Source organism: Pelodiscus sinensis, chromosome 5 (assembly GCF_052426305.1).
Source record: "Pelodiscus sinensis isolate ZL-2025 chromosome 5, ASM5242630v1, whole genome shotgun sequence".
Taxonomy (NCBI): domain Eukaryota; kingdom Metazoa; phylum Chordata; order Testudines; family Trionychidae; genus Pelodiscus; species Pelodiscus sinensis.
This window is the reverse complement of record NC_143056.1, coordinates 135356025-135380660: the sequence shown is the minus strand read 5'-3', so window position 1 is coordinate 135380660 and position 24636 is coordinate 135356025. Positions and strand designations below refer to the sequence as shown.

The window sequence follows — 24636 nt, the reverse complement described above, 5'->3', positions numbered from 1 at the left end:
CTTTTTTTTTTAAAAAAAGTGGTTGGTTTTTGTTTAATTTTATTTTAATACATTCCATGAGGACACTGATTTCTATTTTTTCTTATTTTCCTTCTTTTATGTATATATATTTATATATAAAAAGAAACTATGAGACACACACACACACGCACCACCCACGCAGGCAAGGGGACAGGAGATGAGACTGAGAGCAGGGAACTGTACAGTCTAGTTATGGCACCCAAATGAAAAGACTTAAAAAGGAGATCTATATTGTACACCAGCTCCTCACCCCTCCGCCTCAGATCCCACAGGCAAGCCAGGCTCCTAATCAGCAGAACAAAGCAATTAGTCCCCCTCAACCAACCCCATTTAAAAAGCAGCCTGGTGCGGGGTGGAGCAAGGCAGTTATCGAAATGATTAAGAAATCGAGGAATTGAGGTGTTTTTTGTTTGTCCATCAAAATCCTGGGTGAGTGTTTCTTAAATAATAGTAATAAAAAGATGTGCAGATATTCACAAAATGAAGAACCCAGGCCTTGGCGTTTGGGCAGGAAAATCTGTTTCAAGTTCCCTTTCCATGATGTGAGGGGCAAAATCTGTTTCAAGTCTCCTCTTACTGGCACATCTTCCTCAATGTGCAAGTGGAGACAAGCCATTTTGAGTTCCCTTCCTATGGCACAAGAGCAGAAAAATCTGTTTTAAGGTTCCCCTTATTGCATGAGTGCAGAAAAAGTCTGTTGAGGCTTTGTGTGTGGCATGAAGGAGAACAATCATTCATGTCTCCCTAACCCACAGAGGCAGCTCAGCAAGATTTGCCACCTTGGAGGAAAAATGGTGTTTAGAGATTACTTCCTCTAGTCCTCTGGTTTGCAGACAAATAAATTGTTTCAAGTCCCCCCACCCACACCCAGCAAAGGAAAATGGCCTCCCAGGGAATAACTGGATTTCCCCCTTTTGGTCAGTAAATGTTTTGAGGTTCTCGCACCATGGAAAGAGTGTTTCAAGTTTCTCCATCCTGCCATAGGAAAGTGGTTTCAAGTCTCCACGCTACATGGTGATGTGTTTCAAACTCCCATGCTGGGAGAATGTGAAGATCTGCTGCTGAGCTGGGAAAATGGATTTCATGCTTCGCTCGCCACGCACAGGAAAGGTGGATCAACAGAGGATTTGCTCCCAGTGGAAAGTGGTTTCAAGATTCTCCTTTTCGTGCGGGGGGAAAAGACATCCAGGCTGCAGCGTGACAAACTCTGCATTAAGATGCCCCTCTTCCAAAGGGCAAGTGGTTTCCAGGGTGCCCCATTGTCACAGGGGTGCCAAGCCCCAGAAGGTAGAAGCAGCAGTTTGAAGTACCCGCATGTCACTGCAGTCCAGGGGAGGGGCCCGGTGGGCGAGCATGGGGTGGGCCTGGCCACATCGGGGGCTGCCTCCCCTGCTCCCGGAGAAGGGGGAACATGGCAGGCACAGAGCCGAAGGGAAGGGACAAGAGGAACTGACTGATGGGGGAGGCGAGCTGACTCTGCCCCCCTACTCACAGAGCTCCCATTGGTACCCTGATCCCAAACCTGGGGGCTTGCTCATGCCAGGTACCAGAGGGGAGAGGCAGATCTGAGAAGGTCTCTGGGATCTGTGGGGCAGAGAGAACCCAGGAGGGATGGTTCCCAGCCCTCACTCCCCTCCCAGAGCTAGGGAAAGAACCCAGGAGTCCGGGCTCCCAGCCCCCAGCAATGGGAGGGCGGGGGGAGGGGGTGTCAGAAAAAAAACAAGACTTGCAACCAAAGCCAAAATGGTCCCCAGGGGTGAAGGGGACTGGAATGGATTTGGGGGTGTCAGCAGGGCGGCACCAGACTGGCTCTGCCACCCCAGGGCAGAGCAGGAAAAAACGGGGCGTGCACGGAGCTGGGGGGGTTGTTCTCCGCGGGGCAGCAGGGGCCACGGGCATGTGCACGGAGAGCTCGTTGGCACACCACCCCCATGGCAGGCCAGGCCCCTGGGCTCCCGGCTCAGCAGCAGGGCAGTCCCGGTCTGGGCGCGGCTGGGGGCAAGACTGACTTGCGCAGGGCCCGGCCAGGCTCAGGAGTAGGAGTAGTGGGAGCCGTTGAGGATGTGGGAGGTGACGCTGGCGGAGCGGCTGATGCCCGGCTCAGCCTGGCCCCCAGAGGCTGTGCGCCGCAGCGGCTGGGGGCTGTTGCGCAGCATGACCACGCTGGCCCGACCCCCTGGGGCGGAGGCGGGCGAGGAGGCGGAGGAGGAGGGAGAGGAGGAGGAGGGGTGTAGCCAGGCCGAGGGGGGCGGGGCAAGCAGGGGGGGCTGGCGCCAGGCATGGGGTGCGCCGGCAGCGGTCTGCAGGCCGTGGCTCCAGTGGGAACCGCTGCGGGGCACGGGGCGGGAGGGCCAGGCGGGGGGCGGGGCGGCGTAGCCCTGGGAGAAAGCCTCCGCAGGGATGCCCGTCAGCGCCATGTTGCTGAAGCCGAGCCGCATGCTCTCCGAGTCGAAGGCCTCGATCTCCCGAGCCTGCCGCTCCAGCAGGCTGCGGATCCGCTCCGAGCGCTCGTTCTGCAGCGCCAGCATCTCCTCCTCGATCTGTGGGGACAGGGCAGGGCTCTGGCTGGCGGGCAGGGGGCAGGGGGCAGGGCCCCGCCCACAGCCCCCCCTGCCCAGCCCCCACCCACAGCCCTTCCCGCCCAGCCCCCGCCCCGCCCACAGCCCTTCCCACCCACAGCCCTTCCTGCCCAGCCCCCCCCGCCCACAGCCCCCCCGCCCAGCCCTTCCCACCCACTGCCCCCAGCCCCCGCCCACAGCCCTTCCTGCCCAGCCCCCCCCCCCACCCACAGCCCTTCCTACCCGCTGCCCCCAGCCCCCGCCCACAGCCCCCCCGCCCAGCCCTTCCCACCCACTGCCCCCAGCCCCCGCCCACAGCCCTTCCCACCCAGCCCTTCCTGCCCAGCCCCCCCCGCCCACAGCCCTTCCCGCCCAGCCCCCGCCCCTCCCACAGCCCTTCCCACCCACAGCCCTTCCTGCCCAGCCCCCCCCGCCCACAGCCCCCCGCCCAGCCCTTCCCACCCACTGCCCCCAGCCCCCGCCCACAGCCCTTCCCACCCACAGCCCTTCCTGCCCAGCCCCCCCCCTCCCACAGCCCTTCCCACCCACAGCCCTTCCTGCCCAGCCCCCCCCCGCCCACAGCCCCCCCGCCCAGCCCTTCCCACCCACTGCCCCCAGCCCCCGCCCACAGCCCTTCCCACCCACAGCCCTTCCTGCCCAGCCCCCCCCACCCACAGCCCTTCCTACCCGCTGCCCCCAGCCCCCGCCCACAGCCCCCCCGCCCAGCCCTTCCCACCCACTGCCCCCAGCCCCCGCCCACAGCCCTTCCCACCCAGCCCCGCCCCCAGCCCTTCCTGCCCAGCCCCCCACCCGCCCACAGCCCTTCCCACCCAGCCCCCAGTCCCCGCCCACAGCCCCCACCCACAGCCCTTCGCCAGCACTGCCCAGCTCTGAGCTAACCAGCAGGTGCTACACACACGCCTGGCCAAGAAACCCTGCGGCTCCCATGGCTGGAGCCCAGGTAACTGAGCAGCAGGGTGCAGGTCAGTCTCAGCAGTCCCAGAACCCCCCAAGGAAAACCAATCCAAGTGCTTCCGTCCCAGACGCCGGCACCATCTGGGTCCTGCTGCCCTGGCCCCTGGGTGCCACGGCTGGGGAGCCCTGAGGGGGCGGGCCCTACCCTCTGCTCCAGCAGGGCCCGGCGGATGGACACGCGCTGCTCCAGCTCCTTGATCTCGCGCTCGTGCTGCGCCTCGGTGTGGATCTTGATCTTGCTCTGATAGGCGTTGAGCAGCTCCAGCTCCTGCTGCAGCTGCATGCGCAGCACCTGGTACTCGGCTTCCTGCGTCTCGTCCAGCCGCAGCTGGGGTGACAGACACGGCTTGTTGGGGCTGGCACTCAGGGACCCCACCTGGCCCTGGGGGCTTGGCACGCAGGGACCCCACTGGCCCCGGGACCCGCCCGCCCCCGGGGACCATCCCTTCTGGGGGTGCTGGCCAGGAGATGCAGGCAGCAGGAGCTGGCTGCTTGGGGAGGGCAGCAGGCGGTGAATGGAGGGCGGCAGGTGCTGGTGGGACATGGCGGCTGGGGGTGGTGGGAAAGGCACGGGCGATGGTTGGAGCGCAGGGTGGTGATTAGGGGGCAGAGGTGTGGCGTGGCAGCTGGCAGGGAAGGGGGAGGGGCGGCTGGGGAAGAGGGTGGGGCAGTGGGTGTCCATCGAAGGGGGTGGCGTGGCTGGTGAGGGGGGCGGCCATGGAAGGGGGCGGGACGGCAGGCACCTGCAGAAGGGGGCGAGGCGGCGGGCGGCCAGGGAAGGGGCACCCACGGAAGGGGGCGGGGCGGCAGGCAGATGGGGAAGGGGGCGGGGCGGCGGGTGGCCGGGGAAGGGGGCGGGGCGGCGGGCAGATGGGGAAGGGGGCAAGGCGGCCGGGGGCGGGGCACCCGCGGAAGGGGGCGGGGCAGCGACCTACGGCCTGGGTGGAGAGCATCTCGCTGATGCTGTGGTCGTATTGCTCCGCCAGGATGGCCAGCTTGCGCGTCTGCTCGTCCTTGAGGCGCTTGAGGATGCCTTTGTGCTCGCTCTTGGCCGTGGTCTCCAGCAGGTGGCTGCGCAGGGCCTTGTACTGCCGCGTCTGGATCTTACACGTGTCCTGGAACTGCTTCTTGATCTGCAGCTCCTTGCACTGGGCCGGGCAGGCGGGGCAGAGACAGGAGCAAGCGTTAGACAGAGCAGGGTGTGTCCGGTTCCCCCAGGGCCCTGCCCCCGGCCACTCCTGGGGCACCAGAACGCTTTGACCCCGCTCCCCCTCCCTGACATCCATCAGGCCCTTTGCTCCCCGGGGCCCTTCCCCTCCAGGGCCCCTCACATGCCAGGGCCCAGGGCTCCTTACACGTCCCCACGCCGTGGCATGGCCCGGGGCTCTCGGTCAGGTTTGTGAGCCCCTCGTGCTTGTTCCCGGGGGGGGGGGGGGGGGGGGGGGGGGAGGGCTGGGCTGTGTAGGGCGAGGGCTGTGACCTCAGGACCCGGCGTGTGGGAGGCCATGATGTTGGGAGGCTGCCGGGAGGTGGGGGGGCTGAGGGGCTGCCTGGGGGGAGGCCGCAACCCCAGGAGGCTGCGTGGGGGGGCTGAGGGGCTGCCTGGGGGGAGGACGCAACCCCAGGAGGGACTGTGTGTGGGGGGCAGTGTTGGGACCTGCACCATGCCTGCCCCTGCCGCAGGTTGTTACATACAAATGACGTGTTTTAGGAGGCTGGGGAGGACCAGGGAGACGCCAGCAGAGACAAGAGCAATAGGTTTCCCGACTGGAAGGGAATCTCAGGTGCATCTGCTCAGAGCCGCCCCGGATCAACTCCTAGTTGAACCAGAAACGCCCGCTGGATTGCTGTGCACTGCATTGCTGGTCCTGCGCCAGACAGGAGCTCAGACGAGCAGGGGTCTCCAGCCTTTCTACACCCAAGATCACTTTAAGTCTCAGAACAGGTGAAGATCTACTGCCCCGCCCCCTCCTTGAAGCCCCGCCTACATTACCTGAGGAAATCTAATGTAAATGCTGCGCAGTTCAGAGAGGGCTCAAGAGCTACTCCTAGAGCCCCTGAGATCGACCGGTAGCTCGCGATCTCCTGGCTGGTGACCACGGGGCTAGAGGGTCAAAGCCAAATCTCCGCTGGCTTTTAACTAAGGATGCCACCTTGTCTTTAAGCCGCTCATGCAATAGCCGGGGGAGCCGCTGAGCCACAGGGGCTTAGCTCCCGGGCCCGCTGCCCACCCCACTGCGGCTCTGCCCTTCACATGTGGCAGCACAGCATAGACCCGCAGGGGAGTCCCCCACTGCACCTCTGCCGCCAGCACCAGCTCCTGCTCCGCCCCATTGCTGCCTCTGACAGAGGTAGCGGCGGGAGTAGCGACTCCTTGCGTAGTGACTCGACTAGCTCACGTCCCTACTTTCCGCTCTCTGAATAATCAGCGATTTCCTAACAATAGGAAACATTAGAACAAAGGCTGGTAGAGGGAGGGCGAGGGCTGCAAGAGACCTCGGGAGGGCAACTCATCCAAGCCCCCTTGGCCAAGTCAGCTATAAAAACCCACGGCAGAGAGCCAACTTTCCCCATTGGAACACACAGAACGGTCCCAAAAGTCACACTGAGCAAAAACAGGACAAAGAGAATAAAACTGATCCGAGGTCACATCCCAAAGATGCATGTGCTGAGGGGAGAGATTACTTGTAACAAGGACAAAATCAAAGCGTTTGCCTAAGAAACTGAACTAAAGAAATACGGACTAGAGGAGACGTACAAAGAATCGGAGTGGCGTGACCTGGAGTCGGGACGGGAGCGCACAACATACCCCACGAAACGACCAAGATGTTCTAACCCTGCAGCAAGTGCAAGTGGCATTGTCAAAAAGGGGGGGAAGGGAGGGAAAGAAAACGGCTTCAACCCTCCCCCGACCAACGGAGAAGAAATTAATGTAACACAAAAGAAGATTTCGACTCTCCCGTTTTTGGGAAATCTGTGATAATTTTTATTTTATTTCTCCTGTTTTCAGTCAAATAAAAAAAGATATCACAGATTTACCCCCAAAACAAACCAAAAACATATGCGTGGTCACTTACATAACAGAAATGCACACCCCAGTGTCAAGGCACTGCAAATAAATACGCCCGTCTCGGCGGGGTTACAGAGAGGGGGCAGGAGGGATGAAACGAAGCTATCACTTGGCTGCCCTGGGAGCAGAAATGCACCTGCCCCGGCCTGGCAGCCGCACTGGGGGGAGGGGGCAGAGGATCGGCCCCTCCCCGCAACGGGTTGATAGTGTTTGCAGGGGCCCAGACAGAGGCAAACCGCTGGCCCCATTAGCAGCACCCCTCAGGGATGGAGTCAGACAGCCGCCCAGGCCTCCCCAGCTCCCGGGGGCAGGGTTGCTGGGCTTGGCCCGAGGCACAGGGATGACGTCCCCTCCCGCTGAGACAGGGGGCAGGGGAAGGGGAATCGAGCTGCCCATCCCAGGTTCAGATCCCAGCCTGGAAAGGAAGGGCGGGACCCTCGGGACTCCTCCCATCACAGCCCCACCACCACTCAGCAGGAGGGGCAGGGCTCTGGCTCATCCCCAACTGATCAGCAGGTAGCATGGAGCCCCCTGCTCACCTCCAGGGCCGCCGGGTGGCACTGCGGCGGCCCGCACTGGAGGCGGCCATGGTCACTCGGCCCCCCCGGGCCATGGGGCCAGGCCTGAGGCCCTGCCCGCGACAGCCCCTGCCCGCCAGCCGGGGGATGCGGCTGGGCTGTTCCTCCCGCAGCACCCGCAGGCCCTTGAGGCGGTGCAGGGCGGCTGGGGGCAGGCGGGTGCTCAGCTCCCGGGCCAGCCGCAGCAGGTGCCGGTTGAGGGCACGCACGGGCCAGGCCAGCAGGGCCAGGGCGCGCCGGGGCCAGGAGGACGGGGCTGGCGGGCGGGCCGGGCGCAGGGCGGGCACAGGCAGCCGGCTGCGGAAACCGCCCTTGTTGGTCTTGGGGAAGAGGCGGAAGAGGCCGCCCTCCGTCACCAGCCCCAGGGCCTGCAGGGCACGGAAGGCAGGCAGGGGCAGGCCCAGCAGGAGGCGCAGCCAGAGGCGGCGGGCGCGCTGAGGCAGCCCCCGCAGGGTGCCCCGGGCCAGCGCCAGCAGCAGGTAGAGCGGCAGGAAGAGCCAGGGCGAGGCCAGCAGGTGGGAGGCCAGCAGGATGACAGGCACATAGAGCCGGCCCCGGCTGGCGCTCAGCCCCAGCACCCCCAGTGCCCCCGCCCCCTTCGCCAGCGCCAGGAAGGAGGCGCCCGAGAGCAGGAAGAGCGAGTGCAGCAGGGCGTAGGAGACGCCCAGCCCCACCAGCGCCCCCTCCAGGGCCAGCAGCACCTCCTGCGCCCCACCGCCCGAGCCCTGGGCCCACAGCGCTGCCAGCAGCAGCAGCAGCGCCGGTCCGCTGGGGTAGGCAGCCAGCAGCAGCGCCAGGCCTGCGCACACAGCATGGGGCACGAGGGGGGTAAGCGGGGCTGAGGCCAGCCTAGCCCCCTCCTCCCGGGCGTGCTGCGGCTCCGCATAGGGGTCCTCAGGGGCGGGGCAGCCATCAGCTGGGCCTCGCAGGCCCTCCCCCTCCTCTGGGATCCTGGGCAGCACACTGGGGAGGCGGCAGGGGACAGGTGGTTCAAGCACCCCCAGGGCCTCCTGGCCATCTGGTTCCAGAGCATCTAGGTCTAATCCCTCAGCCTCCTGGCCATCTGGCTCTAGAGCCCCCAGGGCCACGAGGCCCGGCTCTAGCAGCCCCAGGCTCTCCCGTTCTAGAACCACGGCCTCCTGGCCATCTGGCTCTAGAGCCCCCAGGGCCACGAGGCCCGGCTCAAGCAGCCCCAGGCTCTCCCGCTCTAGAACCACGGTCTCCTGGCCATCTGGCTCTAGAGCCCCCAGGGCCACGAGGCCCGGCTCAAGCAGCCCCAGGCTCTCCCGCTCTAGAACCACGGCCTCCTGGCCATCTGGCTCTAGAGCCCCCAGGGCCACGAGGCCCGGCTCAAGCAGCCCCAGGCTCTCCCGCTCTAGAACCACGGACTCCTGGCCATCTGGCTCTAGAGCCCCCAGGGCCATGAGGCCTGGCTCTAGCAGCCCCGGGCTCTCCCGCTCTAGAACCACGGCCTCCTGGCCATCTGGCTCTACACCCCAGCTCTCCTGCCCATCCGGCTCCAGTGCCCAGCTGTCCTGCCCGTCCGGCTCGAGGCCCCCCAGGCTCTCTGGCTCTAGAAGCCTGGCCTCCTGTCCATCCGGCTCTAGAAGCCCGGCCTCTTGTCCGTCGGGCTGCAGGCCCCCCAGGCTGCGTGGCCGGGGCCCCCGGGCGGCACCTACTTTGAGGCTCTTGGGCTGCTGGCGGACCTCCATGGCGTGCTTCTGGCGCAGCTCCTGCTCCCGCCGCTTGTTGTACTCCAGCTGGTTGCTGAGCTCGGTCTGGTGCTGCAGGCGAGTGAGCTCGGTGCGGGTGCGCTGCACCGTGTGCAGGTGCCGGAACTCCAGCTCCTGCGTCGACTCGTGCTGCCGCAGCAGCATGGCGCACTCCAGGTCCTTCTGCGTCTGCTTCTTGTTCAGGTCCTGTGGGGGCGGGGCAGCGTCAGGCTCCTCCCACTGGGCGTGGCCCCACCCCTCAGGCTCCTCCCCCAGCCCCACCCCTCCCGGGCTCCTCCCCCAGCCCCACCCCTCCCGGGCTCCTCCCCCAGCCCCAAAGACACCTACCTCCCCCAGCCCCACCCCTCCCAGGCTCCTCCCCCAGCCCCACCAACAGACTCCTCCCCGACCACCCTGCCCCCACCTCTCGCAGCAGGTCCTGGTCGAGGTTGTGGCGGGCGAGCAGCATCTTGCGCTTGTACTGCCGGCACTGCAGCTCCAGGTACTGGCGCTGGCGCCGCAGCAGGTTGGCCTCCTCCTCGGCCTGGTAGTGCTGCATGTTCTCCTTCTGCCGCAGCAGCCACTCCTGTTTCTCCCGCTTGGGAGTGCTCTGGTTCTCCTGCAGCTCCTGCGGCACCAGCACGGGTCAGGGCCGGCGACTGGCAGCTAGAGCCAGGGGGGCCCAGCTCTGCGTGGGGGCGGGCGGGCAGGCAGAGAGGGGGAGGAGCCCGGCTCGGGGAGGGGGCGGGCAGGCAGAGAGGGGGAGGAGCCCGGCTCGGGGAGGGGGCGGGCAGGCAGAGAGGGGGAGGAGCCCGGCTCGGGGAGGGGGAGGAGCCCGGCTCAGGGAGGGGGCGGGCCAGCAGGCAGAGAGGGGGAGGAGCCCGGCTCGGGGAGGGGGCGGGCCAGCAGGCAGAGAGGGGGAGGAGCCCGGCTCGGGGAGGGGGCGGGCCAGCAGGCAGAGAGGGGGAGGAGCCCGGCTCAGGGAGGGGGCGGGCCAGCAGGCAGAGAGGGGGAGGAGCCCGGCTCAGGGAGGGGGCGGGCCAGCAGGCAGAGAGGGGGAGGAGCCCGGCTCAGGGAGGGGGCGGGCCAGCAGGCAGAGAGGGGGAGGAGCCCGGCTCAGGGAGGGGGCAGGCCAGCAGGCAGAGAGGGGGAGGAGCCCGGCTCAGGGAGGGGGCGGGCAGGCAGAGGGGGAGGAGCCCGGCTCGGGGAGGGGGCGGGCAGGCAGAGAGGGAGGAGCCCGGCTCGGGGAGGGGGCGGGCAGGCAGAGAGGGGGAGGAGCCCGGCTCGGGGAGGGGGCGGGCCAGCAGGCAGAGAGGGGGAGGAGCCCGGCTCAGGGAGGGGGCGGGCAGGCAGAGAGGGGGAGGAGCCCGGCTCAGGGAGGGGGCGGGCCAGCAGGCAGAGAGGGGGAGGAGCCCGGCTCAGGGAGGGGGTGGGCAGGCAGAGAGGGGGAGGAGCCCGGCTCAGGGAGGGGGCGGGCAGGCAGAGAGGGGGAGGAGCCCGGCTCGGGGAGGGGGAGGAGCCCGGCTCGGGGAGGGGGAGGAGCCCTGCCAAGCACCCCGGGAATCACCTCCTTGAGCTGCTCCTTGCGCAGCTTGTACTGGCGCTTCTGGGACTCCAGCAGGCTGCTCAGCTCCTTCTTCTGCTGCCCCAGGATGTGCTGCTGGAACTTCTTCTCCTCCGCCAGCGCCACCTTGCTCTGTGGGCAGGTGCGGGGTGAGCTGCACCCTGAGCTCCGCCCCCCTGCCCCAGCCCCTCGCCCCGCCCATCCCATCCGCCCCCCCGTGCCCGCCCCCACCTCCTTCTCAAAGATGGCCTGGTGCTTCTTGGCCAGCTTCTCGGCCTCGGCGCTGAAGCTGCTGCGATGGGCCTCCAGCTCCTTGTCCAGGCGCAGCTGGTGCTCGTCCAGCTCCGCCCGCAGCTTGTTCTCCAGGGCCAGGAGCTGCTTCTGGTGCTGGCGCCGCATGCGCTTGTAGCCGCTCATCTGCTCCCGCAGCGCCGAGTCCTGCTCGTGCTCCTGGATCTGCCGCGTCACCTGCGCCAAGGAGGGGCTCTGAGGCTGCCCCGGAGCCTCCCCCCCGGCCGGGGCCCCGCCCAGAGAGCGCCCCCCGCCACGCCGCCCGGGGGCCCCGCCCAGAGAGCACCCCCCCCCCCGCCACGCCGCCCGGGGGCCCCGCCCAGAGAGCACCCCCCCCAGCCACGCCGCCCGGAGAGCGCCCCCCCCCAGCCACGCCGCCCGGGGGCCCCGCCCAGAGAGCGCCCCCCCCAGCCACGCCGCCCGGAGAGCGCCCCCCCCAGCCACGCCGCCCGGGGGCCCCGCCCAGAGAGCGCCCCCCCGCCACGCCGCCCGGGGGCCCCGGCCAGAGAGCCCCCCCCCAGCCACGCCGCCCGGGGGCCCCGGCCAGAGAGCCCCCCCCCGCCACGCCGCCCGGGGGCCCCGCCCAGAGAGCGCCCCCCCAGCCACGCCGCCCGGGGGCCCCGCCCAGAGAGCGCCCCCCCAGCCCCGCCGTCCGGGGGCCCCGCCCAGAGAGCGCCCCCCCAGCCCCGCCGCCCGGGGGCCCCGCCCAGAGCGCCCCCCCCAGCCACGCCGCCCGGGGGCCCCGCCCAGAGCGCCCCCCCCAGCCACGCCGCCTGGGGGCCCCGCCCAGAGCGCCCCCCCCACGCCGCCCAGAGGCCCTGCCCAGAGCACTACCCGTTGCCATGCCGCCCAGGGGCCCTGCCCAGAGAGCACCCCCCACTGCCCAAGCTCAGCCAGCTCACCTTGTCTGCTCCCTCCCAGGCCACTGGCCCCGCCCAACTTCACCCCCATCATCCCAGCCCCACACCCCGCCCCTACCAGGGAGGCCGTGCGGATGGTGGCGAAGTGGTCCCGGTTGCGGCAGTAGGCGCGGCGCCGGGCAGCGGCTGCGCAGCTCTGGGGCTCCAGCTCCGGCTGATACGGGTCATCGTACAGGTTTTCATGGCCCTGAGAAGTAACGGAGAGAGGGAGTGGGACCCACGGCCCAGGAAGCAGAGAGAGCCAATGGGCGGGGCTGGGCCAGGGGACAGAGCCCAGGTCCCTCCCAGCTGGAGGGAGCCAATGAGCCGCTGGCAGCCAGGAGGGCCCAGCGTGGTACCGGCAGGCGGTGGATGACGGAGCTGTTGGAGGTGACTGTGTGCTCCCCCTCCTGCATCATGGCCATCTCTGCGCCCTCGTCCTCCTCGGAGGCGTCGGCCAGGCTGTTGACGCTGCTGCTCTGGCTGCTGGCGCTGATGGACATGCTGGGCACCGAGTGGCTGCTCTCCATGCTGTTCATGGTGCCTGTGCGGTGCAGGAACGGCTCTGCCTCCTGAGGGGAGGGGAACAAGGCAGCCTCGCTGGGACAGGCACCCGGGGCCCCCGGCCAGGCCTGGACACGGCACGCGCCCCTTGCCAGTGGGAGGGGAGGGTGTCCAGGCACGCAGGGGCCCCTAGCCCAGAGCTGGGACATGGCCCCTCGGGGCAGGGGGGCAAACTGGGGTCATGGGAATGTCAGGCGTGCCCCAGGTGGAGTTAGGGGGACACCTGGCTCAGCAACGTGGTCCCTCGGGCGGGTGTAGGGGGACACGGGGATGCCTGGCGCGGTGGTTCCTCAGGCGGGTGTAGGGTGACACGGGGATGCCTGGCGCGGTGGTTCCTCAGGCGGGAGTAGGGTGACACGGGGATGCCTGGCGCGGTGGTTCCTCAGGCGGGAGTAGGGGGACACGGGGATGCCTGGCGCGGTGGTTCCTCAGGCGGGAGTAGGGGGACACGGGGATGCCTGGCACGGTGGATCCTCAGGCGGGAGTAGGGGGACACGGGGATGCCTGGCGCGGTGGTTCCTCAGGCGGGAGTAGGGGGACACGGGGATGCCTGGCGCGGTGGTTCCTCAGGCGGGAGTAGGGTGACACGGGGATGCCTGGCGCGGTGGTTCCTCAGGCGGGAGTAGGGGGACACGGGGATGCCTGGCGCGGTGGTTCCTCAGGCGGGAGTAGGGTGACACGGGGATGCCTGGCGCGGTGGTTCCTCAGGCGGGAGTAGGGGGACACGGGGATGCCTGGCGCGGTGGTTCCTCAGGCGGGAGTAGGGTGACACGGGGATGCCTGGCGCGGTGGATCCTCAGGCGGGAGTAGGGGGACACGGGGATGCCTGGCGCGGTGGTTCCTCAGGCGGGTGTAGGGTGACACGGGGATGCCTGGCGCGGTGGTTCCTCAGGCGGGTGTAGGGGGACAGGGGGATGCCTGGCGCGGTGCCGTGGTCCAAGGGGGGTAGGGGACAGGGGGATGCCTGGCGCGGTGCCGTGGTCCCTGAGGAGGGTAGGGGGACGGGGGGATGCCTGGCGCGGTGCCGAGGTCCGAGGGGGGTAGGGGACAGGGGGATGCCTGGCGCGGTGCCGTGGTCCGAGGGGGGTAGGGGACAGGGGGATGCCTGGCGCGGTGCCGAGGTCCGAGGGGGGTAGGGGGACGGGGGGATGCCTGGCGTGGTGCCGTGGTCCCTGAGCGGTGTAGGGGGACAGGGGGATGCCTGGCGCGGTGCCGTGGTCCGAGGGGGGTAGGGGGACGGGGGATGCCTGGCGCGGTGTCGTGGTCCGAGGGGGGTAGGGGGACAGGGGGATGCCTGGCGCGGTGCCGTGGTCCGAGGGGGGTAGGGGGACGGGGGATGCCTGGCGCGGTGCCGTGGTCCGAGGGGGGTAGGGGGACGGGGGATGCCTGGCGCGGTGCTTTGGTCCGAGGGGGGTAGGGGACAGGGGGATGCCTGGCGCGGTGTCGTGGTCCGAGGGGGGTAGGGGACAGGGGGATGCCTGGCGCGGTGCCGTGGTCCGAGGGGGGTAGGGGGACAGGGGGATGCCTGGCGCGGTGTCGTGGTCCGAGGGGGGTAGGGGACAGGGGGATGCCTGGCGCGGTGCCGTGGTCCGAGGGGGGTAGGGGACAGGGGGATGCCTGGCGCGGTGCCGTGGTCCGAGGGGGGTAGGGGGACAGGGGGATGCCTGGCGCGGTGTCGTGGTCCGAGGAGGGTAGGGGACAGGGGGATGCCTGGCGCGGTGTCGTGGTCCGAGGGGGGTAGGGGGACAGGGGGATGCCTGGCGTGGTGCCGTGGTCCGAGGGGGGTAGGGGACAGGGGGATGCCTGGCGCGGTGCCGAGGTCCGAGGAGGGTAGGGGACAGGGGGATGCCTGGCGCGGTGCCGTGGTCCGAGGGGGGTAGGGGGACAGGGGGATGCCTGGCGCGGTGTCGTGGTCCGAGGAGGGTAGGGGGACAGGGGGATGCCTGGCGCGGTGTCGTGGTCCGAGGAGGGTAGGGGACAGGGGGATGCCTGGCGCGGTGCCGAGGTCCGAGGAGGGTAGGGGGACAGGGGGATGCCTGGCGCGGTGCCGTGGTCCGAGGGGGGTAGGGGGACAGGGGGATGCCTGGCGCGGTGTCGTGGTCCGAGGAGGGTAGGGGGACAGGGGGATGCCTGGCGCGGTGCCGTGGTCCGAGGAGGGTAGGGGGACAGGGGGATGCCTGGCGCGGTGTCGTGGTCCGAGGAGGGTAGGGGGACAGGGGGATGCCTGGCGCGGTGCCGTGGTCCGAGGGGGGTAGGGGGACAGGGGGATGCCTGGCGCGGTGCCGTGGTCCGAGGGGGGTAGGGGGACAGGGGGATGCCTGGCGTGGTGCCGTGGTCCGAGGGGGGTAGGGGACAGGGGGATGCCTGGCGTGGTGCCGTGGTCCGAGGGGGGTAGGGGGACAGGGGGATGCCTGGCGCGGTGCCGTGGTCCGAGGGGGGTAGGGGACAGGGGGATGCCTGGCGCGGTGCCGTGGTCCGAGGGGGGTAGGGGGACAGGGGGATGCCTGGCGCGGTGCCGTGGTCCCTGAGCGGTGTAGGGGGACAGGGGGATGCCTGGCGCGGTGCCGTGGTCCCTGAGCGGTGTAGGGGGACAGGGGGATGCCTGGCGCGGTGCCGTGGTCCGAGGGGGGTAGGGGGACGGGGGATGCCTGGCGCGGTGCCGTGGTCCGAGGGGGGTAGGGGGACGGGGGATGCCCGGCGCGGTGCCGTGGTCCGAGGGGGGTAGGGGGACGGGGGATGCCTGGCGCGGTGCCGTGGTCCGAGGGGGGTAGGGGGACAGGGGGATGCCTGGCGCGGTGCCGTGGTCCGAGGGGGGTAGGGGGACAGGGGGATGCCCGGCGCGGTGCCGTGGTCCGAGGGGGGTAGGGGACAGGGGGATGCCTGGCGCGGTGTCGTGGTCCGAGGGGGGTAGGGGACAGGGGGATGCCTGGCGTGGTGCCGTGGTCCGAGGGGGGTAGGGGGACAGGGGGATGCCCGGCGCGGTGCCGTGGTCCGAGGGGGGTAGGGGGACGGGGGATGCCTGGCGCGGTGCCGTGGTCCGAGGGGGGTAGGGGGACAGGGGGATGCCTGGCGCGGTGCCGTGGTCCGAGGGGGGTAGGGGGACAGGGGGATGCCTGGCGCAGTGCCGTGGTCCGAGGGGGGTAGGGGGACAGGGGGATGCCCGGCGCGGTGCCGTGGCCCCTCGGGCGGGCGGGTCACTCCGGTCTCACCTCCTCCTCATCAGGCACCTCGGCGTTGGGGCCGTTCTGCGCCTCCTGGAAGAGGATCTTCTTCATCTTGCGGTACTGCAAGTTGTCCAGCTCCCGCACGGCATCCTTGGTGCGCTGGATCAGGTCCACGATGACCGTCTGGGGCCGCTCGCGCAGCAGGAACCGGTGCTGCTGTGGCGGGGGGGCGCCAAGTGGGGGTCACGTGACTGGCTTTATCGTGCGCAGGCAGAACCGTGGCACCCAGGCGCGGGGGCGCCGGTTCCCACCCTGGCGCTTCAGCCGTTGACACGTGCAAGAGCCCCGGGGCCCAGACGCGCTGCAGGGAGCACGGGCCCCGCTCCTCCGCGTACCCTGCGGCAGCAGCCCCCCCGCCCGGACGCTGCGCTCGCGATGCAGAGGGGCCCAGTGGCAGAACTACGGCGCCGTCTGCACCGTCCGGTTGGCCAGCGCCGCACGCTAACGCCCTCGCCCCAGACGCGGCCGCAAGCTCACCTTGAGCAGCACCTCGGAGGTGGGCCGGTCCTGGGGGATTTTCTGCAGGCAGGAGTCCACGAAGTTGCGGAAATACTCCGACCTGGCGGAGCAGAAGCAGAGAAGGCGGAGGGCCCTGAGCGCCCGGCCCACGGAGGCAGGCTGGCCGGGCGGGGCGTGCGGCCGGCGGGCTGCTTACCAGTGGCTGGACTGCAGCACGGGGGACTCGTTCTGGGCGATGTGGTATAAGGCACTCATTGCGTTCATGTTGAAGAGGGGCGGCTTGCGCTCCGCTGAGGGAGGGGAGAGGCGTCAGCCGCCAGCCCGCCCCGCCCCCACCAGCCCAGCTCCACCCCCTCCACCGCGCTGCCCCCACTGGCCTGTCCACGCCACTCTGCCCCCCGCCCGCCCCACCCCGCCAGCCCACCGCCGACCGCCCCACCAGCCCCACCTTCGCGCTGCCCCCCCGCCTGCCAGCCCGCCCCGCCCCCACCAGCCCAGCTCCACCCCCTCCACCACGCTGCCCCCACTGGCCTGTCCACACCACTCTGCCCCCCGCCCGCCCCACCCCGCCAGCCCACCGCCGACCGCCCCACCAGCCCCACCTTCGCGCTGCCCCCCCGCCTGCCAGCCCGCCCCGCCCCCACCAGCCCAGCTCCACCCCCTCCACCACGCTGCCCCCACTGGCCTGTCCACACCACTCTGCCCCCCGCCCGCCCCACCCCGCCAGCCCACCGCCGACCGCCCCACCAGCCCCACCTTCGCGCTGCCCCCCCGCCTGCCAGCCCGCCCCGCCCCCACCAGCCCAGCTCCACCCCCTCCACCACGGTGCCCCCACTGGCCTGTCCACGCCACTCTGCCCCCCGCCCGCCCCCACCCCGCCAGCCCACCGCCGACCGCCCCACCAGCCCCACCTTCGCGCTGCCCCCCCGCCTGCCAGCCCGCCCCGCCCCCACCAGCCCAGCTCCACCCCCTCCACCACGGTGCCCCCACTGGCCTGTCCACGCCACTCTGCCCCCCGCCCGCCCCACCCCGCCAGCCCACCGCCGACCGCCCCACCAGCCCCACCGTCGCGCTGCCCCCCTGCCTGCCAGCCCGCCCCGCCCCCACCAGCCCAGCTCCACCCCCTCCACCACGGTGCCCCCACTGGCCTGTCCACGCCACTCTGCCCCCCGCCCGCCCCCACCCCGCCAGCCCACCGCCGACCGCCCCACCAGCCCCACCGTCGCGCTGCCCCCCTGCCTGCCAGCCCGCCCCGCCCCCACTGGCCCGCCCCCACTGGCCCGCCCCCGCGCCGCCCCGTCCACGCCGCGCTGCCCCCACCTACCCAGCTCAATGCAGGTGATGCCAAGCGACCAGACGTCCACCTTCCCATCATACTGCCCCTCGTCCATGGCCAGGATCACCTCGGGCGCCATCCTGGGGCAGAGCGCACCAGGTAAGCGGGACTCCTGGCCCCCCCGCCCCTCCCCCACCCTCTCCCCCGCCCCTCACCAGTACGGCGTGCCCACGAAGGAGTTGGCGGGGGCCATGATGGAGGCCGAACCAAAGTCCCCGAGCTTCACCTGCCCCGGCTCTGTCAGCAGGATGTTCCCAGCCTTCACGTCCCTGGGGGTAGGAGAGAGCTCAGTGCCCAGCCAGCCCGGAGCCGGGGCAGGAGCGGGCAGACAAGATGGGGCGGCCCAATGGTACCTGTGAATCATGTTGTGGCAGTGCAGGTAGGCCAGGCCCTGCAGCGCCCCATGGGTGATGGCTGCAATCTCCACCTCCTGCAGTGGCTTCTTGTGCACTGGGGGGCAGAGAGAGGGGTGAGAGCAGCCCCCAGAGCCTGTAGGGCCCAGCCCCCCGCCCCCGGCCCCACTCACCCTCCAGCAGGTCGGAGGCAGAGCCCAGGCAGTACTCCATCACCAGCTGTGGGGCACAAGAGGGGTGAGCGCGGGCCTGCCCCATCCCACCCTGAGCTTCGCCCGTCTTCAGCAACCTGCCCCCGCCAGCTCCCCAACCGCCCCACCCCCCCAAACTCACCCAACCGCCCTTAAGAGCTCCCCAGCTGCCCTGAGAGCTTCCTCCCACCGAACCGCCCTCAGGCCCAGCCCCACGATCTCCCCCCAAGCCTCTCGCTCACCCAGGCCGTGTGCTCCCGCAGGTAGCAGCCCTTGTACTCAATGGTGTTGGGGTGCCGCAGCTTCTGCAGGAACTTCACCTCCTTAATGATGTCCTGCCATTTCTGAAAGAGCCACGCAGCTCAGCGGGGGCTCTTCGGGGCCAGGTCCCATCCCAGTGGGGGGGGGGGGGGGGCAGAGCGGGGGAAGGGCTGGGATCCTGGAGGCCGGGTCCCATCCCAGTGGGGGGGGGGGGCAGAGTGGGGGAAGGGCTGGGATCCTGGAGGCCGGGTCCCATCCCAGTGGGGGGGGGGGGGGCAGAGTGGGGGAAGGGCTGGGATCCTGGATGCTGGGTCCCATCCCAGTGGGGGGGGGGGGGGGCAGAGTGGGGGAAGGGCTGGGATCCTGGAGGCCGGGTCCCATCCCAGTGGGGGGGGGGGGGGGCAGAGTGGGGGAAGGGCTGGGATCCTGGAGGCCGGGTCCCATCCCAGTGGGGGGGGGGGGGGGGGCAGAGTGGGGGAAGGGCTGGGATCCTGGATGCCGGGTCCCATCCCAGTGGGGGGGGCAGAGCGGGGGAAGGGCTGGGATCCTGGATGCTGGGTCCCATCCCAGTGGGCAGGGGGCAGAGCGGGGGAAGGGCTGGGATGCTGGATGCCGGGTCCCATCCCAGTGGGGGGGGGGGGGGCAGAGCGGGGGAAGGGCTGGGATCCTGGATGCCGGGTCCCATCCCAGTGGGCAGGGGGGCAGAGCGGGGGAAGGGCTGGGATCCTGGATGCCGGGTCCCATCCCAGTGGGCGGGCGGGCAGAGCGGGGGAAGGGCTGGGATCCTGGATGCTGGGTCCCATCCCAGTGGGCAGGGGAGCAGAGCGGGGGAAGGGCTGGGATCCTGGATGCCAGGTCCCATCCCAGTGGGGGGGGGGGGGCAGAGCGGGGGAAGGGCTGGGATCCTGGATGCCGGGTCCCATCCCAGTGGGGGGGGGGCAGAGCGGGGGAAGGGCTGGGATCCTGGATGCTGGGTCCCATCCCAGTGGGCAGGGGGCAGAGCGGGGGAAGGGCTGGGATCCTGGAGGCCGGGTCCCATCCCAGTGGGGGGGGGGGGGGGGGCAGAGCGGGGGAAGGGCTGGGATCCTGGATGCCGGGTCCCATCCCAGTGGGCGGGGGGGCAGAGTGGGGGAAGGGCTGGGATCCTGGATGCCGGGTCCCATCCCAGTGGGGGGGGGGGGGGGCAGAGTGGGGGAAGGGCTGGGATCCTGGATGCCGGGTCCCATCCCAGTGGGCGGGGGGGCAGAGCGGGGGAAGGGCTGGGATCCTGGATGCCGGGACCCATCCCAGTGGGCAGGGGAGCAGAGCGGGGGAAGGGCTGGGATCCTGGATGCCAGGTCCCATCCCAGTGGGCGGGGGGGCAGAGTGGGGGAAGGGCTGGGATCCTGGATGCCGGGTCCCATCCCAGTGGGGGGGGGGCAGAGTGGGGGAAGGGCTGGGATCCTGGATGCCGGGTCCCATCCCAGTGGGCAGGGGGGCAGAGCGGGGGAAGGGCTGGGATCCTGGAGGCCGGGTCCCATCCCAGTGGGGGGGGGGGGGGGCAGAGCGGGGGAAGGGCTGGGATCCTGGATGCCGGGTCCCATCCCAGTGGGGGGGGGGGGCAGAGTGGGGGAAGGGCTGGGATCCTGGATGCCGGGTCCCATCCCAGTGGGGGGGGGGGGGGGCAGAGTGGGGGAAGGGCTGGGATCCTGGATGCCGGGTCCCATCCCAGTGGGCGGGGGGGCAGAGCGGGGGAAGGGCTGGGATCCTGGATGCCGGGGTGGGGGGGGGGGGGCAGAGCGGGGGAAGGGCTGGGATCCTGGATGCTGGGTCCCATCCCAGTGGGCGGGGGGCAGAGCGGGGGAAGGGCTGGGATCCTGGATGCCGGGACCCATCCCAGTGGGGGGGGGGGGCAGAGCGGGGGAAGGGCTGGGATCCTGGATGCTGGGTCCCATCCCAGTGGGCGGGGGGGCAGAGCGGGGGAAGGGCTGGGATCCTGGATGCCGGGTCCCATCCCAGTGGGCGGGGGGGCAGAGCGGGGGAAGGGCTGGGATGCTGGGTCCCATCCCGGGGGGGCGGGGGAAGGGAAAGGGCCCGAACCCCTGGGTTCTCTCCCAGTTTCTGGAGGGAGTGAGGCTGGATGTTAGCGAGTGCACATGGGGAGGGGCTGGGGGGCAGGACTCCTGGCTTCTGGCCCAGCTTTGTCCCCCCGTCCCCCCCCGAGCTGGGCACTCACCTCATTGGACTGCTTCCCGCTGTACGACATCTTCTTGATAGCCACCACCTCGTTGCTGCGCATGTCACGGGCCTGCCAGGCACAGGGACACAGTGGGCTGGGGAGAGCGCCCCACAGGGCAGAGACCCACCCAGCAGCCAGCCCAGGGGAGGGGCAGGAACTCCATGGAGAAGGGGCCGGGCAGGGGATGGCGCCGAGGGCACAGAGCCACAGGAACGGCCAGGCGGGGTCAGCCCGGGTGCCCCAGAAGGAGGGAACAGAACAGGGAGTCCTCGTGCTCTGGGGGTGGGGCGGGTGGGGCCAGGGATTGGGGGCCCAGAGAGAGAGTCGAGGGGGCGGGGAGCACAGGGAGGGAGTCGAGGGGGCGGGGAGCACAGGGAGGGAGTCGAGGGGCAGGGCCCAGAGGTGCGGGGAGAGGCACAGGGCTAGGACCCGCAGCCACTCACGAAGTAGACGGCCCCAAAACTTCCATGGCCGATCTCCCGCAGATCCACAAACAGCTTCTCGGGGTCATCCTTGAAAAAGAGCTCGGCCACCTCAGGGTCCTTGAGGCTGCCAGCCCGGGCGTTGGACGGCATGGCCACAGTGGAAGGGGCTGCCCCGGCACCCCACTCACCTCCTGCAAGGGATATGCAGGGGCAGCTTGGCTCCGACCCACCAGGTCCCGCTCCCCTCCCGGAGCCGGCAGAGAACCCAGGAGTTGTGCTCCCAGCCCCGGCTCTGACCCACCGGGTCCCGCTCCCCTCCCGGAGCCGGCAGAGAACCCAGGAGTCGTGCTCCCAGCCCCGGCTCCGACCCACCGGGTCCCGCTCCCCTCCCGGAGCCGGCAGAGAACCCAGGAGTCGTGCTCCCAGCCCCGGCTCCGACCCACCGGGTCCCGCTCCCCTCCCGGAGCCGGCAGAGAACCCAGGAGTCGTGCTCCCAGCCCCGGCTCCGACCCACCGGGTCCCGCTCCCCTCCCGGAGCCGGCAGAGAACCCAGGAGTCGTGCTCCCAGCCCCGGCTCCGACCCACCGGGTCCCGCTTCCCTCCCGGAGCCGGCAGAGAACCCAGGAGTCGTGCTCCCAGCCCCGGCTCCGACCCACCGGGTCCCGCTTCCCTCCCGGAGCCGGCAGAGAACCCAGGAGTCGTGCTCCCAGCCCCGGCTCCGACCCACCGGGTCCCGCTCCCCTCCCGGAGCCGGCAGAGAACCCAGGAGTCGTGCTCCCAGCCCCGGCTCCGACCCACCGGGTCCCGCTCCCATCCCGGAGCCGGCAGAGAACCCAGGAGTCGTGCTCCCAGCCCCGGCTCCGACCCACCGGGTCCCGCTCCCATCCCGGAGCCGTTCCGCTCTCTCATAGCCCACACAAGGCCTGGATCCTGTTCTGAAGAGGCAGGAACAGACCTGAGGGAGGCCCCACATCACATAACACAGGTTAGGGGGTGCACCCAGCGTCCCCCAAAGACACGGCAGGCTGGCTCAGGAATTCCGAGCCTGTTCCCTCCCGGGAAGGGCAAGGATTGGCTCCAATCTGGCCTCGGGGCAGGGCCTGGCTAGCCAAGGAGGGCAGGGCATGAGATGTGGGGCCTGTCCCATTTGAGAGCCAGGCAGCTGTGGCTGAAAGGAGGCAGGAGGCCAGTACATGCGCAGAGGAAATCCTGCCATTGTTCCCTGCTTCCCCCAGCACTCTTCTCTGGGACAGGCCTAGACAGGGCTCCAATGCCTCCCTCCCAGACCCCCAAGAGCCCGGATGCCCGTGTTCTCCCCACGGCTCTGGGAGTGGGGACTGATTAGAGCAGGGACTGGGAGCCAGGACACCCGGGGTTCTCTCCCAGGCTCTAGAACAGAATCACAGTTAAATCTACAAAACTCCTTTTCCCAACTCCCCCTGGAGCCCCACGAGCCAGGCAGCCGCTCCCCCCCCCCCCCCGGCCCTGCCTCCCCAGCCCCTGGAGCCCCACGAGCCAGGCAGCCCCCCCCCCCCTGCCTCCCCAGCCCCTGGAGCCCCACGAGCCAGGCAACCGCCCCCCCCCCCCGCCTCCCCAGCCCCTGGAGCCCCACGAGCCAGGCAGCCCCCCCCCCCAGCCCTGCCTCCCCAGCCCCTGGCCCCCCCCAGCCCCCCCCCAGCCCCTGGCAGCCCCTCCCCGCCCCCCCCCAGCCCTGCCTCCCCAGCCCCTGGAGCCCCACGAGCCAGGCAGCCCCCTCCCCGCCCTGCCTCCCCAGCCCCTGGAGCCCCACGAGCCAGGCAGCCCCCCCCCGCCCTGCCTCCCCAGCCCCTGGAGCCCCACGAGCCAGGCAGCCCCCCCCCGCCCTGCCCCCCAGCCCCAGCCCCAGAGCCAGGCAGCCGCCCCCCCGCCCTGCCCCCCAGCCCCTGGAGCCCCACGAGCCAGGCAGCCGCCCCCCCCGCCCTGCCTCCCCAGCCCCGCCCCCCCCGCCCTACCCTCCCAGCCACTGGAGCCCCACGAGCCAGGCAGCCGCCCCCCACGCCCTGCCCCCCAGCCCCTGGAGCCCCACGAGCCAGGCAGCCGCCACCGCCCTGCCCCCCAGCCCCTGGAGCCCCACGAGCCAGGCCGCCCCCCACCCTGCCCCCGCCCTGCCCCCCCACGAGCCAGGCCGCCCCCCCGCCCTGCCCCCCGCCCCTGGAACCCCACGAGCCAGGCAGCCCCCCCGCCCCTGCCCCCCCACGAGCCAGGCCGCCCCCCCGCCCTGCCCCCCGCCCCTGGAGCCCCACGAGCCAGGCAGCCCCCCCCCGCCCTGCCCCCCGCCCCTGGAGCCCCACGAGCCAGGCCGCCCCCCACCCTGCCCCCCACGAGGCAGGCCGCCCCCCCGCCCCTGCCCCCCCACGGGCCAGGCCGCCCCCCCCAGCCCTGCCCCCCGCCCTGCCCCCCACGAGCCAGGCAGCCCCCCCGCCCCTGGAACCCCACGAGCCAGGCAGCCCCCCCCCGCCCCTGCCCCCCCACGAGCCAGGCCGCCCCCCCGCCCTGCCCCCCGCCCCTGCCCCCCCACGAGCCAGGCCTCCCCCCCGCCCCGCCCCCCCACGAGCCAGGCCCCGCCCCCCCCGGCCCGCCCTGCCCCCCACGAGCCAGGCCGCCCCCCCGCCCCTGCCCCCCCACGAGCCAGGCCGCCCCCCCGCCCTGCTCCCCGCCCCTGCCCCCCCACGAGCCAGGCCGCCCCCCCGCCCTGCCCCCCACGAGCCAGGCCGCCCCCCCGCCCTGCCCCCCACGAGCCAGGCCGCCCCCCCGCCCTGCCCCCCCCCGGGCCAGGCCGCCCCCCCCGCCCTGCCCCCCCCGGGCCAGGCCGCCCCCCCGCCCTGCCCCCCCCCGGGCCAGGCCGCCCCCCCGCCCTGCCCCCCCCGGGCCAGGCCGCCCCCCGGGGTCTCACCAGCGGTCGGCGGCCGCTCCCGCGCGGCGGCTCCAGGCTCGGGCGGCGGGGGCCGCGGCGGGGGGCGGGGGCCGCGGGCTCTCGGGGCGCGCGCGAGGCCGCCAGCCCCCCCGCCCCGGGGAGGGTCCGGCGGGGGCGGGAGTGTCCGGCCGCTCAGGGCGCGGGCCCCATGGCGGGGGGGCTCGGCAGGGCCTGAGGGGCGGGGCCCGTGGGGGAGGGGCGGGGGGCCCGGCGCGCTCCGGCCCCCCTCCCCGCTGTCTCCGCGCCCGCCCCGCCTCCCGCCGCTCGCGGCTTCTCCCCGAATCCAAGATGGCGCCCGCGGCAGGAGCCAAACCGGAACCAGGGCAGCGGGACCGTGGCGCGCGTGCGCGGGGTGGGGCTCCGCCGCGGCCCCGCCGGAGAACGGCGCGCATGCGCTACCCCGGGAGCGCACCGAGTCGAGGGGCGCATGCGCTTCACTGCCACGGCAAGGGGGACGTGCGCGTGCCGGCAAGTTGGAGAAGGTACGCAGGCGCAATGGAGGGGGGGGCATTAGACGAGCGCATGCGCTGAAGGCAAGCCAACGTCCGGAGCGGGAGAGAGAGAGCACAGAAGGCATGCGCGCGAAAGGGGCTACTACGCAGGCGCGAAAGGAGGTGCGGCCGGCCACTGCGCTCGGTACGCGCAAGGGCACGAGATTTTGATTGGAGGATTCTAAACAGCGTGTGGCCAATTAACAGTGGGCAGCCTCTTCTGGTCCCGTCCATCCCGCGTTGCGGAGAGGGGCGTGGTCCTGGGAGCGGAGACAGCGGATTGGACGAGACCCAAGCGCCGGGCAGGGATTGGCCGGGGGGAGAAAAGGTTCTGGAGAGGAGGCGGAGATGATTCCGGGTGGGCGTGTCCAGAGGGACGCGACGCGAGCTCTGATCGGAAGGGCGGAAACCTTTGGCGGGAAGCACATTGTGATTGGCGCGTGGGTACATGCAGAGGGCGTGGCACGCGAGCAATCTGCCGACTGTTACCAGG

General features: G+C 70.8%; 1 protein-coding gene across 4 annotated transcripts; it reads right to left on the bottom strand.

Annotated features, from left to right (window-relative positions):
- Positions 1–22: 22 nt before the first annotated feature.
- TAOK2 (TAO kinase 2) lies at positions 23–24086 on the bottom strand. 4 transcript variants are annotated; one of them, XM_089778987.1, is made up of 19 exons: positions 20718–21306; positions 20272–20343; positions 18038–18139; positions 17778–17823; positions 17605–17701; positions 17407–17520; positions 17240–17331; positions 16112–16205; positions 15934–16015; positions 15442–15612; positions 12028–12240; positions 11748–11876; positions 10710–10946; positions 10482–10610; positions 9339–9542; positions 8882–9121; positions 4490–4702; positions 3700–3882; positions 23–2561 (listed from the first exon to the last, which is right to left on the bottom strand). In XM_089778987.1, exons 1-19 carry the CDS (start codon positions 20847–20849, stop codon positions 2052–2054), a joined length of 3060 nt encoding a protein of 1019 aa, XP_089635113.1. In that variant the 5' UTR covers positions 20850–21306; the 3' UTR covers positions 23–2051. The 4 variants fall into 4 exon arrangements, with proteins under 4 accessions (XP_089635113.1, XP_089635114.1, XP_089635112.1 ...); XM_089778988.1 differs by having other exon boundaries at positions 15442–15609; XM_089778986.1 differs by lacking the exons at positions 23–2561; positions 3700–3882; positions 4490–4702 and adding an exon at positions 23632–24086 and having other exon boundaries at positions 6530–9121; positions 20718–20890.
- Positions 24087–24636: the final 550 nt, after the last annotated feature.

What these genes read in the sequence shown, in the direction of transcription:
- TAOK2 (XM_089778986.1), bottom strand. Translation starts at nt 20,849, where the DNA reads ATGCCGTCCAACGCCCGGGCTGGCAGCCTCAAGGACCCTGAGGTGGCC. An exon ending in TGCCACAACATGATTCACAG is followed by an intron (nt 17,521 to 17,604) that starts GTACCATTGGGC and finishes TCCTACCCCCAG; the next exon opens with GGACGTGAAGGCTGGGAACA. An exon ending in CCGTCATCCACCGCCTGCCG is followed by an intron (nt 11,877 to 12,027) that starts GTACCACGCTGG and finishes GTTACTTCTCAG; the next exon opens with GGCCATGAAAACCTGTACGA.